Below are 22,483 nucleotides of genomic sequence, written 5' to 3'. Positions count from 1 at the left end.
AGAGCAACAGAAAACTAGGAGAATAACTGTAGAACCAGACCCTTTTTTGAGACCCTTTATCCCTCAATATAACAATAGAGTAACAGTCAGGTCTATTAGCCTGTCAACTTTTTTGACTTTTAATAGAAATACTCCATTTCATTTGATTAATAGAAGTTGGGATTTACAGGTGTGTGGATTTTAGCTTATTTACATCACAACTTATAACTGATATGGAGCCAAGAAAAAAGAAAATGTTGGAAATTCAAAGTAGTTCTTTGAATCGCAAATCATCTGGAGAGTCATTTATCATTTGAAACCATAAGTGAGATACAGCAACTTCTCTAAATCCTCCTTCAAATCATTTGTCAGAAAATTTCACAAATGGAAAACAATTGAATCAGTGCCAGGGCAGATGTAGTTTTACAAGGATGAACAGGTATTCCATTATTTCTTATGGCTTACCACGAGACCAGAGAAAGCAGCACAGAATATTTCAACATATTTTCTAATTCACTCGATTTATTTTAGTGACTGACTGCAACTTTATCATACCAAGCTGTAGTAAATACACTGTTACCTCAAACAATATAATATAACAATTTGACTATGACTTCACTTAATTCTGGTCAAGAATAGAGTGGGCACTGATCTATTGTGCAGTAATAATTTCACAGAAGAACATGAAACCGCATGAGCAAAACCTGATTCACTATACACCAGAAATTACATCACAAAGGTATTAGTTTTCCTACACAGTAGAAAAAGTGTCAAGAAATACTTGACACTGTATTGAAGAATGCAGTTTATTACCCCTTTCTTACAAAGAAACACTGGCCAAGTCCACTGTTTTGGTAACAGGTTGCAAAATTCATAAATGATTCACAGTTCCATAATATTAAATCAACTGTAGACTACTAGAGTTGCCAAATACAGCTGCACAAAGTAAAGTTCACTTGCTTTGAGACTCTCCAACCTAGTTATTATCTCTAAATTTCCCATTCAACCAGATAAACTGCTATCTTGTTCTGTGTCATACGTTTTAAAGGGTTATGAGCTCTCTGTGTGTAAAAATAGTGAAGTGACACAAGATCTGCTATTCCACTGCAGAGAGCTCCATCCCACTCAAAATCACCAGATTCTTAGATGACTGTTCAATTCCTCTGCAAGTTTTCACAAACTACAGTGTTTTTTTTTCCCCTTACACAAAAACTGGCACTGCCTTGTGACTATACAACGATCCTAGTGGCACATGTTCCTCTTCTGTTTGGAGATACAGACAAAGGTCTGTGTGAATTTTGAGTAACATCCAAGAACAGTACAAAACCAGTGTGTGTGTGTGTTTGTGTGCATACATATATATAAATTTATATGTGTATATATATATTATATACATACATAAAAACATATATATAGAGAGATGTCTACAGCATATAGAATAAATGTTAAGAAGCTTTTGTTCTTATGGCTTCCACTAGAACGGAGATACTATGGCAATTCCTGTAGAAAATTCACAATTTTTTTTCTCAGTTGTTTTTAAGATTATTAATAAATACTAAACATGCAGAGATGAGCAGGAATGTTATCCTATCAAAATAACTGTCTTGAAATATGATTATCACACAGTTTAAGTTCTCTAATCATCTTTCTCAAGAGAATAATGATTTCTTCCTCTCCATAATACATCTCCTTACCAGATTAATCTCTTATTTAACTTCACTCTTACCTATCCTTCTGTTACTTTACCATGCCTCAAAAGTATTAAGAAGAAACAAGATCCACACTGAAAAAGCAAATACACTTCCTAAACCACCCTGAAATGCAAGGAAACAAAAATGCTAGGAAGCAGTAAACATGTGGTGAAATTTGCACTACGTAACTTGACATATCTTAAGAGACATGAAATTTTTGCAACAGCTGAAAATTGTCAATAGAGAGCTACTGTCAGCAGACAGCACTTACCACAATAAAAAATCACAGGATGTTTGTGGAGAAACATTAGAAGTTGTCAAAGATTTGTCAATATATATATATATATTTGCTCTCATATAAAGATACATGCACATACATACAGTTAACAGGAGATTCACAAACATAGTCATCCTAAAGTACTTAGAATGTACTCAACCTTAAGTACCTAATATCTCTAGGGTACTGTATTTAATACAGAGGGAAAACACACCTCTGAAGATCTCCAGAGGCAGGTACAGATTACTTACATTTATAACTTATTTGTTCTGCTTCGCTCCAGTCTACGTCCTCTAGGTCAAAGTATCCAACCCTCGAGAGATTTCAAAAAGAGGCAGGTGGCAACAGTGGCAAAGTCCATGACACCCTCTGCACACACCCCAGAAATACCCTTCCCACTTTCTGTGGAACTGCTGAGATGTCTGTCCAGATGCTAAAGTAGCAGAAGTGGTCCCACTCCCAGCTGCATGGCCCAGCCTCAGTTAAATGTGGAAGGGACACCTACAGATTTGGTGGTGAATGCTGAGACAGACACCCTTTCATACAGTGATTCAGATTGAAAAGGGCCTTCAGAGAGGTCTCCAGTTAAAAATCCTGCTCAAAGCAGGGTAAAAACTGAATTCAGAGTAGGTATCAAGTCTTATTATGTTCCTAGAGTTCAAACCCCAAACATTATTATTATTATTATGGAGTATAAATTTGAAATAATTTAGAATCATAGAATCTTAGAATCGGCTGGGTTGGAAGGGACCTCTGAGATCATCAAGTCCAACCCTTGATCCACTACCGCTGCAGTTACCAGACCATGGCACTGAGTGCCACATCCAGTCTCTTTTTAAATATCTCCAGGGATGGAGAATCCACTACTTCCCTGGGCAGCCCATTCCAATGCCTGATCACTCTCTTGGTAAAGAAATTCTTTCTAATGTCCAACCTAAACCTCCCCCGGCACAACTTGAGACCGTGCCCTCTTGTCTTGCTGAGAGTTGCCTGGGAAAAGAGACCAACCCCCCCCTGGCTACACCCTCCTTTCAGGGAGTTGTAGAGAGTGATGAGGTCTCCTCTGAGCCTTCTCTTCTCCAGGCTGAACAGCCCCAGCTCCCTCAGCCTCACCTCACAGGACTTGTGCTTGAGTCCCTTCACCAGCCTAGTTGCCCTCCTTTGGACCTGCTCCAGGACCTCGATATCCTTCCTGAACTGAGGGGCCCAGAACTGGACACAGGACTCAAGGTGTGGCCTCACCAGGGCTGAGTACAGGGGCAGAATCCCTTCCCTGGACCTGCTGGCCACGCTGTTCCTGATACAGGCCAGGATGCCATTGGCCTTCTTGGCCACCTGGGCACACTGCTGGCTCATGTTCAGCTTCCTGTCAATCCAGACTCCCAGGTCCATTTCTGCCTGGCTGCTCTCCAGCCACTCTGTCCCCAGCCTGTAGCGCTGCATCGGGTTGAATTTTATTTACCAACAGTAACAATTCTTTAAAAATAAGTGGTATGTATAACAGTATGTTTCCCACAAATAACTACTTCAAGGTTAAACAAGGTTTAAAATCTAAATAATACCTAAATCCATGGAATATTTTCTCTATATTATATAGTCCTTTACATAAAAATATGTATACTTCTTTAAATAAAAGCAAATTAAAAGACAAAAGTACTTAAAAACAAGTGTATAAGGTGTATAAAATGTATATACTTTAAAGTATATGCTTTGGAAAATATTTGTTTAAAAGCAAAAGATGGAAGAAAGCTAGTGGGAGAATAAATTAGCGTCAGCCCACATATTTGGGAAGGATGGCTTGAGTTCCTGCAACAAGAACTTCTCACCTGTGTTTCACAGATAAAGTGGAACAGTGTTAATTCTCAAGCAGTCCTGACACTGTCCCCTTATAGTGAGGATATATCATTACTGTGCTACAGAGGCAGGCTCCTTGAGTTGGGTAAATGCTTCTTGAATTGCTTTTTACGCTGTAAAATAGCTTTACTGTTTGAGTGGGAAGTGCCTATGTCCCACATTAGCCTCTGAACTGGTGTTTAGGGCATCTTCCTGGACTGACAGGTGACACAATTTGAATCTTTACAAGCTGAGATAGGCCTAGAACCCCCACAATGTGTAACTGCTCAGACTGCACCCGAGCAAAGCTCAACCATTTCTCCTCAAAGGTGTGGGGGTATCCGTGTCTTTCAGGAAGAGCTCACCTCCAGGGGAGATGTGCATTTCAACCACTCTGAAAACACCCCACTGACTGAGCCCCTCGTGATACAAATGCAACATAAAGGTAGTTTCTGGGTCCTGATCTCACTTAACTTCACTTAAACATCACTTAATCCCATTTTTGTGAAGACTGGGAAATCTTGGGAGAAAGACCAAGAAATCTAGTCTACAGCCCTAGGTCAGCAAAGCCACTTATGATACTAATTACATTTAAAAATAGGGTTAATATACAGAAGTTGGAAGGAAGAACAAGAGGGAGGGAGGTAGGGAAGGAGACTTCTTCACACTTTTTATCAGTGATCTCCTGATCATGAAAACCATTGACAGCTGTGTTAGGCAGGCTAAATGGCAATACTCCCAGAAGGCAGAGAGCATCTACAACCTGCTTAAATTTCAAAAAGGGAAGGCTTTAGGATCCCTTAGTCAACTTTGGTACATTTTATGACCTTAGGCAGTTGTTTTTATTATGCTAATTATTTTAGCTTCACAGGTTAAACCAGGAGTCATCAGAAAACTTCCTAAGCCTGTAAGAAGTTACCATCTTATCCTGTCCAACCAAGTGGTCATTAAGGTCATAAATACACATCACTGCCCCAGACTACAGGGCTTTTTCCTCAACACATGTGAACTTTATATCCCTTCCTATCACATACAACCTCATATCACCACTATCTTCCCAGATTCTAACCAATTTCTGCATTAAATTATGCCTTATTAAGCCAGAGAAAACTGAATAGTATGCAGGGTAATTCCTAAAAGGCAATCCCATCACCAGCCCAAATAACTATCAGTTCATCAGATAGCTTCCTATTGTGAATGGGAACAAATGTCACTCAACCTCCAAGTATGTTTTTTTAATTATTTTTAGAAACTCAGACTTATTTATTTATTTTAAACTCAACAGGTTAAAAACTATATCCCAGAAATGAACCATAAAACCAAATTAGTCAAGTATTTCTATTGGTGTAAGAGGCAGTATTTCTGGTGGGCAGAAACACTTGAATTACAAAATTTCTCTTTTCTAGCTCTCCAGACAGTAATTTTGCATTTAAATAATGTCCAAGATGTTCAAGAGGACCAATGTTCAAGAGGAATACCAAGTTACTAATTCACAACAAAGCATCTCACTAAAATGGTTTCTTGTTCTTCCTCAAATATTTTTTAAAACCCACGAATTCCAAAAGCAATGTTATTTCTATTCACCTGTATGATTCAATACTTCTTTGAAAGCATAAAAGCATAGAGAGAAACTAAAAATTAACATGTAATTTCTATCACATTCATAAACTATTCAAAGATGAAAATCAAGAAAAATATGAATAAATTTTATAAACAAAAAGCAGAAGGTCTTACCTTGAAAAGCAGCTGCATTACGAGATATTAGAAATTTTAACATAGCACTTGATGTTTGAAGCACTTGCTGTATATCTTGCCTTGCTGCAGCCTGATATCTTTCTTCCATTTTTTTGGTACAGCATGTTGGTTTTTTAGAAGTACAAACCTGGAGATCAGCCCCTAGAGGAAGAGATAATTATATTGATTACTACAAAACAGAAGTACACAATACACAGATATATAGAAAACAGTCACTTTTCTTTTTTCTGCATAGGTATAAATACATAAATGGAATACTCAAAGCTTTAAACAAAAAATAGAAGGGGATACTAACAAAAATTCTTTAGGATGATTACACTTTGTACAGTTAATTAATGTCATACCATTTCCCTGCCTCTGTAATCTTCCTTTAGCTGTGGAAACTGCTAACTAATGTTGGTAAAATACTTTGAGTGTGTATGGTACATTATTGTACAGGTGGGAGATGCCCCATCCCTGGAAACATTCAAGGTCACGTTGGACAGGGCTCTTAGTGACCTGATTTGATTGAAGACATCTCTGTTCCTTACAGGGGGTTGGACTGAATGATTTTTAAAGGTCCCTTCCAACACAAACTAATCTACAAGTCTATGCTCATCTAGAATACTCAATTTCTGGCATTCTTGTTCTTTTGTAAATCTTCCACTGGAAAATTGCTAAATATTACAAACACAGCAGTGCAAAGCCCATCCTGATAAGTTTATAACAAATACTCTCATGTAATATTTTATATGGAGCAGTCCTAAATTCCAGTCTAATTTTTCTTACTGTGTCTTTCTCTGATGTCTAACCTTCCCATGTATCTGCCATGTTGATTCACCACTTCACTAAAAGGTCAGGAAATGTTCCTAGAAGGGAATACCTTTTCAAATCTTGGGTATCCTGAAATTCAAAAGGGGCAATTCAGTACTGTTTTATAAAAGCTCTCTGTTTCTTTTTTTTTTTTTTTTTTTTACAACTTGAGCATAACCAAGCATGAAAATAGCTTATTCACCTTCCTTATTATCATGTATTATTTAAAATACTTTTCACACTGTATCTAAACAATGCTTTCTAAAATGAGGAAACAAGCACTTAATGAAAGCAGAAAGATGTGAAAAATTAAAGACAGATATTAAATTCTGTCCTTAGATTTGCTGTTTCACTGACAGATACCACAATATTTCTCTCAAAGGGAGAAACTTTTGTTATCTGCTCTGTGGACTAAAATCTAGTTCTGTGATTGTATCACTCTGCATATGCATCACTCTGTCTTCAGAACAGGTAAAAAAATAGGAAGATCATGAGAAGAAATAAAAAAGTAAGAACTTTAAAAGCCAAAACTTAAATCTGTGTTGCTCTTGGCTCTATACTTGCTTTCAACTCTTACACCACCTCTTTGTATTTAACCTTTTAAGACACCAGACAGGGGATGAACAAAACTACAGGGTCCTGTCATTCAATTTTCATACAGCCTCTCTATTTCTCCCTCTCTCCTTCTGTAAGTTCAGGACTGCTAGACAATGAGTTAGTTGTTACTGTAGTAATGATTTCACTAATTTTGAAAAAGGGAAAACTACTATAGTTGTTTATATTTTAGCATTGATTAATGTCAACAACATAAAATACACAGAGATGTCATGCTTTTGCCCCCAATGCCTTCCCTGAAAATATAAGATGTTAAACTGTATATCCACCACCACTTTGTACTTAACCTTTTATTTTCCTCCCTCTAAACCTATAAGATTTAACATTGCTTTTAAACATTTTTCCCCTATTTTTTTCTGATAAATCATTGTAAGGTAGTAGGAACACAGCTATTGGTAAAGGGAGGCCTTACACATTCTATGAGTTATCTTATGTAAATAAATTGTTTTAACTAATACAATCTAGAAAACTAAGAAAGAAAAGTCAAGCTACTGAGGGCTAGATCAGAGCATCGTGGAAGAATGGCAAAATGTTCACATTCATTATATCAAACTCCTGTTTCTTCATCCACGTGTTGGTTATAAAAATCTTAATGAAGGGATTCCTGGCCCTGTAACTTCATTTCAGCTACACAGTGTGAAAAAATATATATTTTTTACTTACAGTAATCACAATCCTAACTCACTGTGTTGTATTTAGACAGGTAGAAAATATCCAGAAGTTTCCTTAGAAATCTTATTTAGAAAAGCAAAAGACTAGAATGAAAAAGGTAAATGATACAGACCATAAAAAAATAATCTGTGAGTAATCTGAGTCCTGAATGAACACTTGTCTCTACAATACCACACAGATGCAACTTGATTCCCATGACAAATAAACAAATTCCCTTGCTAACTGCAGATAATATGGTCTCAGATTTGCTGAATATTCCTTCTGACATTGGTGGTTTTGCACCTTCACCATTTCTCATCCCTGCATCCAAAAGCAGCTGTTGAAGTAGGATACCTTTAAATCTTCAGTATTAAATAGTACAGAAATTCTCTTAATTTGTAAAGGATCTCTTCTGCTTCTTTCTTTGGGTCATACCATATAAGTTTTCAGGCAAAACTAATTCATTTTAGTGAGGTGTGCTGCTCAGGAATTAATATAGATCCGTATTTACAAAGACAGAAGTCTGACTCCATATACAGCTTACTGTCCATGTTATGTGCCTTGTATCAAATCCATTTCACAGACATTAAGAGCAGTAAACATCCTTATGTTAAAAGAAAAGCAGTAGATACTTCAAGAAATCCTACTACCATACAGAATCCCCAGATCTGAGATTGTCTTCAGTAGCATGGAAAACTAAGAATTTAACTTCTGGATGTGCAAATGAAGGAAAGCGATATCCCTGTAATTCCAGCAGCAGTTTAACACAAAGTGATTCGCGCACCTACAAGCCACAGTCCAGGAAGGTGAACACCTTTACTATCACAACAGAAGGTTAAAACTCTATTCTAATTCTGTGAGCATTAAGAAATGTTGATTCTTAAGTGATATACTATTGCTGCAAGATATGTTTTTCCTCATAGTCACAGTTTAACACTGGCCCAGCAATTAAGCCGAGTGACAGATGCTTTCTATTGATCTTTCTCTCCTCCCTGATAAAGAAAGGAGAGAGAATAAGGGAGAGAGACTTATGGGTTGGAAACTAAACTACAAAACTTTAATGAAACAGTAATGATAAATAGGAAAAATTACTAAATATATAAAAATATACAAATATACAGGAAAATTGATACCACGTTCCTTTGCCCTCTTTTTCCCCAGTAACTCTCACATCACCACCGAGGCTGCAGGGCAGCCCTGGGAAAGTCCAGGCTGGACTCCTGGAGTCAGCAGCAGTCGGGAGCTGGAGGCAGGAACACACAGATTCAGGCTGGCATGGATCAGAACCACAGGCAGATGAATGGATGGAATCCTCCCAGGATGCCGAAGGAAAACAGGGAACGGGTGAAGAAAGGGAAGCAGGAAAGGCAGGAAATGCAGGAGGCCGGAAGCTGGAAGCGTGGCTTGGCCCTCATGATGCCTCCAATTTATACTAAGTATGACGTATATGCGATAGAATACTCTGGTCAATTCTGGCATCTATCTTGTCCGTTCCTCCACAAGGGAGGGCTGCAGGTGGGACCTCTTTATTCCTTCTGGAGGGTAAAATGTTCCTCAGAGCTGAGCAGTGGCCTTGACTCTGCACACCAGTCTCTGGCTGTAACTATAAACATCGAGTGTTATCAGTCCTAGAAACACACACTGTCTGAGAAACTTGCTGTTAATTTCAGCAAGTGCAACTACTTACAAGAGACTTAGCTGAAAGCAAAAGTATAAGACAGAAAATCACCTTTATCCTGGCCCAAACCAGGACACTCATATAGAGTGATGTCTTCAGAGGTTATTTATCCTCATAAATTTTTTTTAAATAAAATTTCCATGTTCTTCAATACATTTTTTGCAACTTACAAGCTAAGTAATATCTTCTTGCCAGCTGCCTTTATGAATCTTTTGCCATGTGATGACTTTAATGTTCCATCCTCCAGCATTACAGTTCAGCTGAAGAATGAAAATAAAGCTCCAAAAATTAAGGTAGTCCATTAAATTATCTCTGTACCAGCTACTCTAGTATTTATGCTATGCATGCCAATGAAAGTGCTTAGTGTCAGAGCCAGCCTTTTAAAAAATTGCTTGCCCCTAAGCAATATTGATGATCTTAAAATAATTTTTAAGCATTTTTAAGCATTTTATGAGCATTAAAAATACTGTTCACCAGTTCTCTACAGCCTCAGAATCCATGTAACTACCTATAAACTCCCTCTCCTCCATTTCCAGTGCATGGCCCATGCTTCTCCAAGCCAGATTTCAGTCCTTTGATTCCACCAACTCCAACCTCACAGTCTCCAAACTGAGGCCCCTGCACTGCTGACCATTTCTACCTTCCTACAGCATTCTCACACTCCCAGTTCTAGGCACCATGACCCCACCCTCAAAATACTAAATTTCCCATCCCACTTTCCCTAACAAAATAAAGGCACGACCTGTGATAGTCCAAACTGCAGTCTGGGCTAAATTCAAGCAGATGGAGAAACTGCTTCATCATGTAAGAGAATTACAGAATGCAGACTGCTCTGGTTACAGCCCCCTCTGCAGAGGGCAATTGCTGGAGTGCAGCTAAAACTCAGTAAAAAGTCAGGGGACCCCAAGCAACCACTTCAGATGTTTGCACTTAAGGCCGGCAGCGTCCAGGATTTGTAACAGGCAAAGCTGAACCTTGAGCTATGTGAAAGTTTGGGGTTTTGCAACCTATAGCTGGAGTTCTTAAAACACTTGTTTAAAAGCTAAATCTTTCTATCAGGGCAATGGTGACAACTGCAGCAAACTTAGATTTTAGAGACAGCAGGTTACTCCAAGAAACGAGTCAAGAGAACAGATTAGTGGTGCATGAGTCAAATCAAGTAAAGTAGGGATTAAAGCTATGTTAATACTACCTGATCCAGGGGTGAGCTATGCTGCATGTATATAAAACACATAAAACTTCAGGTACAATGATTCTAATGCAAAGCATGACATTGTTTAAGGAAATGCTGCAAGTTTCTATTAATCCTTTTAAATCCTTTTGCATGTGATTAGATACAGTTACTGTCATACTGAATACTAATTGATTTAAATATTAGCTGCAATAAATGAGAATTTTAAAGTAACATACTGCCAAAACAGCAAGCAGCAAACTGGACTAATATACCACCCATCTACAAATAATTTAAACGAATGATAAATAAGCCTGCAGCAATATTTACTCATCATACTAGCAAGGTCTATCCACAAGATGACATGCAGTCTTTTTTTTTTTTTTTTTTTAAATTCTCAAACATTTTATCACAGAAAGAATATCACAGTATCAGATAAGTCAAGGTATATTGTGTAGCATGCTAGCAGCAATACACCTGACAAACATCAAGGGACAAAAATGTTTATACCGATAGCAATATTCACAGTATTGCATTACAACAGCCTTTTTGGTTACTGAATGCTATCTTCTGTTTTTAAAAAAAACTAACTCACTGGTGTTGGAAAAAGAGAGGCAGCTACTTGGTCATGTAACAGACACTGCAAAAGAGAGGAACAATGTTATTAGTTTAGACACCTTTCAATAACATACCAATTCCAGACTTACTTTTATTCCCTTATATAAGCTCTTCATGTCGGTTTTTTTTCTTTTTCTGAAGAGAAAAAGACTTTTTTACTTTTGCTTATTTAAAAATAGATTCTCTGCTTAAATTTTTCAGTTATTTATGTGTATCTTTTCAGTTTACTAACATTCAAAGAAATCAGCAGAGAGCTCAGAAAGATTAAGTCATATAACCTGATCTACAAATGTCTGTTGGTCTTACATTCACAAACCAAGCAATTTTACAGTTCCATGCAGTACTTGTTTTTTTTCTCATAACTCCTGTTTCAGGAAAGTTGTTTATCTTCATAAAAAAGTTTTTAGCCAGCATGACTTACGAAGAAAGAGTGCAGGGGGAATGGAGGTCACCTGTGATACTACAAATCTAAGAGATTTTTCAGCCCACATGCATGCATTTTGAGGTGTCTGGTACATGACTATTAATACTGCTTCTCAAACTTATATTTGTTAACTACTATATCCATTAATTTAAGTACAGCTTGATTGTGACTCTATAATAGAAATATCCTACTAAGAGAATATTTTTGCCCTATAAGAGGATCTCAAAAAGCAGAAGCTGCTGGGCACAAAGTCATGATTTCATCAATTTATCTAATCAGACTAACATCTGGATTAAATGATTAACTCCTATGTTGCTGAAACCTCTAGGGCTATTAGAAATCATACTATATGATACATGTTACATTCCTGTCTGACCCTGTTCGAAACCTATCTTTGTCAAGAAACCTGTTCAGCACCTACTTAAGAGACTGACACAGAAGTTATCAGAGAATAAACATAAGCTTCGCTTTCCCTCAAAGCTGCATCAGTTTTATGGGGACAGAAACACTAAACGAATTATTTCAGTTATAGATATCCAGAAAATAACAGACTGCTCTTCCTCTATTATTCTAGAAAAGATCTTTTTGCTCTTCCTGTTGTGTGCTCCTTCAGTTTACCATTAGCACCAAGTTTCCTCATGATGGATCATGGGAAAGGGTGTGAATTTCACTAGTGTACTTTTAGAGTACCTCCACCTGGGCTTCAGGCAGCAGGAGGAATTTCCAGGGGCAGCAATGGTGGATTTAGGCAGTTCTAATAACATCCTTAGCATTGGGAAACAAGTGGGCATAACTGGAGCTCTGCACACGCCTGAAAGAACCAGACACAGTTTGAATAACTGAGAGAAGATGAAAGAGCTTGTATGACCACTGGGCAGCAATGGACAGATAAATGCATATCAGAAAAGATAAGCAAGGAAGAAGAGAGGTTGCTTTTCACGTAGAGGAGTGGGTTGAAGGTATGGAACAGAGGCTGATTGGTAGCATGTGGTGACTCAGGACCAAAGAAAAGCCCGGTGAGGATGACATTGTGGTAAGAAGTTGATCCCAGTGCAAAATCAGGATAAGGAAGCGGATTCAGTCTTCTTTAAGGGAAGATTCCAACTCTGAAGAGACTTTCAACCTCACAATTCCTGGAAGCAGAACACACAGAGAGACTGGGGACAAGTTTTTATGACAGAAGCTAGATGGGTCAACCAGGTATGGCACTCTTATGGACTGATACTAATAAAGAAGGAGCTAGTCATAGGGAAAGTAATTAAGAGCAGCCTTGGCCGTAGTGTCCATTAAATAGTGCAGACCAAGACACCAACAGGTGTGAGGAAGGAGAGTAGCAGATTACAGACCCCGGACTTCAGGTGAGCAGACCTGCTTGTACAGGGAACTGGCAAATGGGATCCTCTGGGATCCAGCACTGAAGGGAGAGGTTGCTCAGGAGAGTCAGCAGGTCTTTGAGGACTGCCTTTTTCCAAGGGGAAAGTCCATCCTGACACTCCAGTGGATAGACTTATCAAGAGACAGGCTTGGGTAAACAGGGAACTAATTACTAAGTTTCATGACAAAAATGATGTAATTGGAAGTGATGATCTCCTTTTTTCTTAAGAGGTTCAGAAAAGCAGATCTTGCACAAAACATTTTTGTCACTTTTCCAGTAGGTATGTATATAGTATACAATATAGTGTATATATATATACTATATATGTATAGTATATATATATATATATATACTATTTAACAAACAATATACACAGAATCTGCTCAGTTGCAGTTCCATACATATATAGGCACAGATATGCATAATACTTGTTTAGTATTAAAACTAAATAACCTAAAGATTAGCTCTGTTACCCAAACTCTGCTTCATCTTTTAAACAAATGTTAGGCACTACTTAGCTTTCAAACCTTCTGCACTTTGCCTCTTAGAAAGCAGGAGCTAATGTGAAATTTTATCTAGGCTTATTATGAGATTTAGAATAGCTTCAAAAAATATTTAGACTTTTAGCAAAACTATTTCTTTGCAGTTTCAGCTGACTCTTCAATATTCTTTTATTCCTTCGACTTTTATGGCAAATATTTTTTAAAGAAGCATCTTTTTAACATGGGTATCACTCCCAACCCTAAGGGACCCTTTGTTTTATACTTTAAGACTTCTAATCACGTACACATATAAAGTACATTTTATTGGGGTTTTTTTGTTCTGGCTCATTAAACACAGCGGCTTTCAATGGTTAGGAAAAAGTAACCAAATACAACATGCAAAAGAACCCAAGTGACTAACAATTAAGTGGTTGCTTAAAATCCACAGAGTGGCTTTGTAGTTGTTTCTTTACAGAGCTATACAAAAGCAACAGCTTACAGATACTGCTTCAGAAGAGGGTATGTAAACCAGCAAGTGAAACAGGTCCTTCCACTTCAGTATAAAAAACGTTCAAACTCCCCCCTCCCTCCCTCCCCCCCATTTATTTTTTGTGTTTTCACATCTAAAAATCTTGCTATGTTCTGCAACAGTTGTTTTGTCAATAACCAATTATTTTGAAATACAGTGAGAAAACATTTTCTGCTCCAATAAGGAATATTGGCTCTTTTCAATCCCAAATTCTGAAGGCTCTACACTGCAATCTGTTTTTAGACAAGATCACAAGAAAGCAAGAAGTGAATTAACTTAGTCTGTAATAAATATATATTAATATCAGCAGAGTATAGAAACGGTTTTACAACTGGAAATTATCTATATGGGTGTAGAAAAGACAGTTCAGCAAGCATAAAATGTAATAATTCTGAGCTATAGGTTTATCTATTTCCAGAAGATCTGGAACTGATTTCAAACTTTCATTCATGGTCTCAGCCATATAAATCCATATTTTTACTACCTTGAGATAAACAAGTGCTGACAGGATAAGGACATTAATTGCCAGGAAAAGAAAATACCACCTGTGGTAAATTTCTGCTTGCCTGCTTAGACAAATAATTCCACGAGATCCAGTCCTGGGTCTGAAAAATCACAAAACAGACCTAGGATTGTCACGATAAATAGTCCTTTTAAAAAGTTAGTAATTAAATGCCATAGGGTCTGGTAGCAATTGTTAAAAACAGTGGTTCATTGAAAAATGAATTTGCAAGTATTAGACATGAGTCCTTCTCATGCACACCCTTTAATATCTATTAACTCATTTTTGTTGTAAGAGCCATTCCAGGCTTAGCATTAGTTGCTATCATTACGATTGCTAATACTGCTAAATTGCTAAATAAAGGGGCAGGGATCACCCTTAAGCACCTGGACCTGACTCTCCACACTACTGAAACTATCACCTCACCTCATTCTGTGGCTCTGTTCAGATGGTCCCAGGACTTCTCTCAATGAGATGTTCTGCTGCACTTCTAAAGATGGTGCATTTTACATATTACTTTCAGAGAAAACCATACTGTAGTACAGGTCTGGCACTTTCTTGGCATCTTCTGAGTTCATCCTCCCATTAGTAGGCACCCTCCATACACCCATGCTGCAGCTTATGGCACAAAATGTGCATTCATGTTACACTACATTTGCTGCCTGTAAAAAGTTTTCAGATTTTTAAGACTGCTTGAATTTTGGTGAAAAAGAGCCCTAAAAATCCACAGTGCCTCTGTATTACAAGAGCATCATACTGGCGACTGAAGGGCAAAACTAAAAGCCACTAAAATGATCAGAGGGCTGAGGCACTTCCCCTATGAAGACAGGCTAAAAAATTGGGGTTGTTCAGCCTGACAAAGAGAAGGCTCCAACATGACAACCTTTGAATATCTGAATGCCAACATGGCAACCTTTGAATATCTGAAGGGGACCTAGAAGAAACCTGGGTTAGCGTTTTTTACATGGGTGTGTTGTGACAGGACATGGGGAAACTGTTTAAAACTTATAGAGCCAAGATTCAGGTTAGACATTAGGAAGAAATTCTTTCCTGTGAGAGTGGTGAGACACTGGAACAGGTTGCCCAAGGAAGTTGTGGCTGCCCCTTCCCTGGAAGTGTTGTTCAAGGCCAGGCTGGATGGGGCCTTGAGCAACCTGATCTAGTGAAAGGTGTCCCTGCCCATGCAGGGGGGTTGGAACCAGGTGATCTTTAAGCTCCCTTCCAACCCAAACCCTTCTGCAATTCTATGAAAACTGATCTAGTGAGAGCAGTCAGTCCCTTCTACAGGACACCAGCCTTTAGCAATGTAGGCATAAGCTGATCTATTCTACTCAGCATGAGAACCAGGATATGATCCCCTGTCCTCTATTCATGGACACACCTTTCAGGTCACCCCAATCAGATCAAGTCCTAAGGCTACTGAGCACTGCTGACTTCCAAGAGAAGCTTAAATATAGGAGGCAGAAACGAGGAAGCTGCTACATAGTTGAAGTAATTTTTTTGTTGGTTTTAATTGCAGAATATTGTAGTTGTTTCTAAGTGGGAATTTTTGTGGATCCAGAGGTGAAATAGTTCTTGCATTCAAGACCCAACACTGTATGTTCACACCCATGAAAAACTACGCTGCAGGCAACAGGCTTTACAAAACCAAAACGTGATATAATGAACATCATTAACTAATATGACAGAGCAACTCACTTTCTGTCTCTGACTAAATCCTCTTTCAGAGATCTGAATGTCAGATAGAGTTACTCAAAGTAGCCCTGCCTGTACACACCAAAAAGAAAAAAGAATTCTTGATTTGATTTCAGATAGAACCAAATTCCAAATTACCTGAGTACAGATTGTACCAGAAGCCCAAATTACTCTGCAGATATAATCTTGGAGTTTCATCAAAGTAATTGGATCTGAATTTTAAATTGACTTCTACTATTACTTTAAGCTGAATTTAAAAGTCTGTTTTTAACTTGAATTAACAAGAGTACTACACACCACCTTTTTTCTGAGATTATAGCATTCTTCGAGAGTAGTTTGTCTCATTTATTCAACTTCATATGAATAATGATGCTCTATGAAAAAACATTGCAATAAAATGTACATTAATCAGATCCTCCACTCTTTATCATACTCCTTGTCCTCACAATTGCATACACGACCTCCAAAGGTTGCTGAAAGTAAGCCTAGATTGATCCCTAAAAAATAATCAAACAAACAAAAAAATACCCAACCAAAATAAAAACTGCCAAGAAATTGGAAAAGTATCTCCAGCACTTTTTTCCACTTCATCAGGAATTGTTGGATAACATAACATTTTTCAGTAAGTCATAGTATTCAGCCTTTTGCTGGAAACAGAAGCTTAACAGATTGTTCACTAATGTACCTACTGGCAGCCCCTTGTGAAGAAGGCTTTACTGAAGAAGGGTGACTGCTTTACTGTCCATCCTATCCTGCTGTTCTATGGATTCCAAGAGAAGGAAACCAAAATCTTATTTGGAACCAAGAGAACAAAGGGAGTTAAAAGCTCACACTTAATCTATCTGAAAAATGAGCAACTGAAATCAGCTAAAAGCTCTAGCTTTATTAGCAACTATGGGGTAAAAGAATGGAATTCTTCAAGAAAGTTGTTACATTACAATACCAGAAATTGAGTGTAGGAAATACAAATATGTTAAAAAATTATTTTGTGGGCAATTATTTCTTTAAATAATCCAAGTCATCCATACATCATCATCATCACCATCATCATCATCGTCGTCATAACAAAACAAAAAAACAAAAACAAACAAACAAACAAGAACAAAAACAAAAAACACACAAAAAAAAAGACTAGACCTTTGAGGCTTTCTAGTATTTAATTCATGCTTTGCATATTGTTGGATTCTCCACGCAATTAAGGGGTCTTTTAGGATTTTTAAGTATTGGGGTTTTTCTGCACAGTCCCAAAAACACTGCACTTGTCACACAGAACCAGACAGGAAAAAACAAAGTATTTTTGCAACTAACATTTAAAATCAGAATGAAAGTGGTAAATGTTTCAACACAGTGTGGCAATGAGGTGAGCATAAGTCTGTACTATAGGTACACAAGATTCAGTATGGTTAGTCAAGTTTCTACATTGCTGGGGGCAGCAATAAAAATCTTGGCATTATTAAAGCTATTAATTTATCTTGATTATTAGTTGCCAATTTTAACAACACGACATCCTGTGTTATGTGAATGATAACACAAATTCAAATTTGTGGTTCCCATGTCCCTGAAGGTCACCTTCATGCACATATCTGGCATTTTTGCACATGATGATAGAGATATTTTTGTTCCTTTAAAGGTACATGAACTGCATGCAACCAGTTTAAAACTAGTTATAGCAAATAATACAGTTTTTTGAACTAGCATGTTCAAAATAAGGACACATAGCTGTCCCCAAATAAAACAGGATCATGATTTGCATTATTTACTAACATATGGCTGCTTAGTTTTTATTACCATTAAGAAGAGAAAATACACAACTGTCAATGCTACAGTCTTTTATTTTACTAATGATCCTTCTCCATGATCCTTCAGCTAATGATCCTTCTCCATGTAAAAGGTGTGGTTTGGTTTTAGGCATTTAATTGAAGATGACCTCATACAAGCCAAGTCTAAAGTACCCCTAAAATAAAGAAATGTAGGGAATATAACAGAGGCAAAGCTCTGAAGTTGACACCTAACACATGATAGCTGAGGGGCTCCTTAGATGCCACCAGCTGCACTGGCTGTGCAGGGCATTTGCCCACAGAGAGGATCTGATATGCCAGAGGTGTCCCACCCCCCTCCTGCTGCTGCTCCAGAAGGACATAAGTCTCACAGAGATGCTGCATCTGCCAGCCCCGTGGGGATATTCCAGAGACTCTAGAGAAATGGTACCAGATGCCTATACTGGAGCAACCAAATTAAGCCTTATAAAGGCAACTTTGAGACCTACAGAAAGTGTTTTTATGTATGTACTACATACAGGCACATTTCTAAGTGCCATCAGAAAACGTTTTAAAACAATTTTTGCCTCTTGCCTCTAAAGAAAGCTTAATATAGAAGATTAGGAGCAAAAGTGACATTTCTTTCCTCTTCACATTATGTTTCTAGCCTGCAAATAGCTTTAATCACAGCTAAACCTTCTAAAATACTCATTAAATCCTCATTTCTTTGTCATCTCCAATTCTGAATAGATTTTACTGTTCACAATTATTTGTTTCGTGTAGCTCTCAGATCAAAGCTACACAGAGCAAGAACTCTGATGCCTGTGATCAGTTCCTTCAGGGCTGGTGTTTTCCTGGCTGCCCACAGCCGCACAATTCCATCAAAGGGTGAAAGGCTGCTGACCAGGCAGCTGTGCTGCACCTCCCGCTGACCGGGGCTTGCAGGGGCAGCAGCAGCAGAAGAAAAAGGAGTTCTTCTATTACCCTTGGAATTCAAGACCAACTTTTGCTTCACAAACAAAAATACCAAAAAAGTCAGAAGAAGAAATTGAGAATGATGTTTTAAAAATACTGTAGAGGCAGGGAGCAAATCAGAGAGCAGTGTACAAGCAATATCTCCAGTACACAAGTGAATAAATAGAATCAAAATAAATGACAATGGCAGAGAAAGTGCAATAGTTAAACTAGACTATGAATGAGAAGAACATAAACTGATACTGTATTGTTCATACTGATATTATATACACAAATAATCAGAACAAAAAAATTTAAAACCATTAACAGGGCTTTGACTCAGATTTCACTCTCCAGACATCTTAATTTGCATGGTACCTATCAATTCAGGCTTTCCAAATAAACTGTTTCTTTTCTTTTTAGTGAAAACAATAATTAAATCTTTAGCTAAGGACAATGGAAGAAGACAGTGCAGTGTTGTCAAATGCACTAATAGTCTAAATATAGTGCTTTGGTTTGCAAACTGCACACTTCAATATTAAGTGTTTTAAATTTAGGATGATCTGTTACGTTTAAAATTAGAGTAATCAGAAAGCTGTATTTTGAAGTGATTCAGAAATATGGTAGCATACCTTATCTCAAATTGCAAAGTTAATAAAAACTACACAGATTACCTTAAAAAAATAAAAAGGAGCTACTGATATTTTAAAGTAAAGGGTATGTTAATTCAGCTTTAATTGTACTGAGAAGTCATTTTCTGTCAGGAAAGCACTGATGCACATATAATACTTACCTTGCCATCTAAATATGAACACACTTCACACATATGTGTGTAAAAAATATTCAGCTCTATCACCCTGGGCAAGAAAATATCTTACTTGATTATTTGTGAATAGAACCACTGAAGTCAACTGAGGTCTCTCAAGACTGGGGAAAAAAAGCCCAAATCTAAGAAGATGTCTTATTTCATACACATGCATGCTTTGTTAAGTCATTTGTTACTCGCTTAAAAAAGTTTTATTGTTGGTCTAAGAGCTACCATGCAATCAAATTGCCGGGAATTTTAATCAGTTACAGCTTTAGGCAGATATTCAGTAGAGAAAATGTGCGGATCCACGGCTGGCACTGGCGTCAGTCGCTCTCATTTCACACCACAGTTAACTCCAGCAGTCCAAGCCGCCCTTCGGTGGCTCTGCCTTCCCTCGGGGTTTGTTCTGACACCAAGATACCTCTGCCTGCCCAGGGGCAGTGCTGACTCCCCAGGTCAACCTGGCTCTGACAGGGCACAGAAGTGAGCGGAAGGGGACTTTAGGCAAGTGTTGGGGTGCTCCAGTTTTGGCCGAGCTCCACACCCCGACAAGAGAACTTTCCCTCTTCAGTAAGGAGCCAGGCATCAACACACACATACGCACCCCGTCACCTCCCGATGGAGCTGCGGAGCCAAGTGCGGACACGGCGGACAAGGGGTGGACGGGAGGTGCCCGAACCTCCCCGCCACGGCCCCAAACTCACACCCGCTCCCTCGGCCCTCCCTCCCCGCTCCCGGGCAGGACTGCCCCGTCGCCCTCCGCTCACCCCGCCTTATGCCCCCCGCCAAGTTTTCCCTTTACCTGCCCTCGGGGACTCCGGGATACCCCTGAGGGGACCGAGCTCCCGCAGCTGGAAAACTTCCCGGACTCCCTCGCAGCTCGGCGGTGGCTCCGAATCCCCCGAGGAGGCGGCGGCGGCGGCGGCCATCAGCAAGGCTCCGAGGCTGAGGACACCGAGGCTGAAGCTCTTCACCCCCATCACCTCCCGGCCGCCGCCCATAACACCGAGAGAGCGCCCGAGCCGCCGCCGCCACCGCCGCCGCCACCGGGGGAGGCTGCGGCTGTCAGCACCGCCCGCTGCCTCCGGCGGGACCCTCCCCCGACCCGGCCCCCGCAGGTTCCCCGCCCGCTGCCCACCCCCCCTCCCCACCCCCAGGAAGGCCCCCCCCGACAGTGACAGCGGGAAGGCTCTGCCCACCGCCGGTCCGGCGGTGCCTTCAGACCGCCCCGTCGAGGCTTGGGGGTGGGCACGGCCCGCTCAGGGAGGGGGCAAGGGGAAGACACCCATCCCACCTATCCCCCCTTCCCTCCCCCCCGGGTGCAGAGGGAATGAGCTACAGGGAAAGGACGCAATGCATGGCTATGTAAGAAATAACCCAAAAAAGGCGTCCAAAAAGAGAGACAAAAATAATCTGTCGTGCTTTTAGGAACTATTTGCAATAGGCTGACATACTGGCAGTAACACGCACAAATCAGCCTAGCTTCAAAGGCCCAACACCTGCTTTTCTGACAAAGTCCCCAAGAATTCATCTATCCTCAAAAGGTTTTCAGTAATCTCAGTTTTCTTAGGCAAATGTGACAAAGGACCAGTTTACAAAACTCCTTCATGCCCATAAGCCAAATTCCAGTAGTTCCTGGCCAAGCAGGACAAGGAAGCATCTGGAACTCACCAGGTTATCTTTTAAGTAGCTTCTTTGATGCCAGAGTTAAGAACCCCCTCCATGCACAAATTTAAACAGCACATCTTACCCCTTCATTGCTGGCAACTGTTCTTGGTCGGTTTTGAAGCTGCTGGTGGTCATGCGCTGTGTAACATCAGTCTATCCCAGCTTTCACTTAAAAATAATTGTTTATCTGTGGCAGCACTTTCAGCACAACACTGCAAAACCAGTTCTGAGTGTGAATCATTCTATGTATCCATGTGAATACAAATTGACATGCAAGTTATTAACCTGCATTAAAGATCAACCATTTATCGAGGAGCAAAGCAATAAACAAATAGCAATATGTTAACATTCTCCAGTCTACTGAGTGGCAACTTAGTTCGTAAGAAGTGAGGATTACTGTGTTTTCCTTTTTTGAATCATCTCAATCCTGGACTTGGCAGCTTCCTTTTGTCAGCAAGTTCCAAAATATATTATATGGAATGGCCTTTAATAAAATTTGTTTGACTGCTCCTACCATATTGATACAGGAAGAATGAACACAGATGATGGGTTACAATGTTCTTCATAAAGCAAGCTACAGCAAAAGGCATTTTAGGCCCTTCATAAGGAAAAAGAGAGGAAAAAAGAACAGGGAGTTGCATTGCAAATAAAAATACTTATTTTAAAAATAATAAAAAATGCAATACCCTGTGTGGAAGCTGGTAGTCAGCAGCAACCCCCTTGCCAGTCAGTAAAACAGTCTTATACAGAATGCTTATGTTTAAATACTGAAATATATCACTGGGAGAACAATCTGAATGTGGGAGCCAGAAAATGTATGAACTTACTCAGCAACTTGAATATAGTAGAGGAAGTCCTGGGAATTATGAAATTCCAACACAAGCACCTAGTATTAAACATGTACACTCGCAATGTGAGTGTAGGAGAAAGAAATATTTTCTTGCAGGCTGAGAAATACAGACAGGTATTCCTAATTTAAAAAAATAATAAAAAGTAAGTTTCTTGCTTATGTCACAACTGTACAGAAATTTGCCAACAAATTTGCCAACAATGTTGAAAAAACTCTAGAATCCAATTTCAGCAATTCAGAGGAACCTCCACCCTCCAATTCTACAGCCCAAGGGAAAACAGAGCTTTATGGTAAGACATTGAATATGCATGTTTTAACTATCCCTATAAGGAAAGTTCCAGTTAAGTCCAAAACATGGGGTGGGGTTTTGTTTGTCAGT

General features: G+C 39.1%; 1 protein-coding gene across 1 annotated transcript in view; it reads right to left on the bottom strand.

Moving 5' to 3' along the window:
• The window catches only part of GPC5 (glypican 5), a 213,383-nt gene extending 192,722 nt beyond the window's left edge, over positions 1-20,661 (bottom strand). Inside the window, exons 1-2 of the mRNA XM_071733289.1 lie at positions 20,389-20,661; positions 5,515-5,676 (exon numbers count right to left, since the gene is read on the bottom strand). Of these exons, the coding sequence (XP_071589390.1) occupies positions 5,515-5,676; positions 20,389-20,587 (361 nt within the window). The 5' untranslated portion in view covers positions 20,588-20,661. The remainder of the gene's footprint in view (positions 1-5,514; positions 5,677-20,388) is intronic.
• Positions 20,662-22,483: the final 1,822 nt, after the last annotated feature.

Source organism: Heliangelus exortis, chromosome 1, assembly GCF_036169615.1.
Source record: "Heliangelus exortis chromosome 1, bHelExo1.hap1, whole genome shotgun sequence".
Lineage (NCBI taxonomy): Eukaryota > Metazoa > Chordata > Aves > Apodiformes > Trochilidae > Heliangelus > Heliangelus exortis.
Note: the sequence above shows the minus strand (reverse complement) of the source record. Positions and strands in the feature narration are given on the sequence as shown.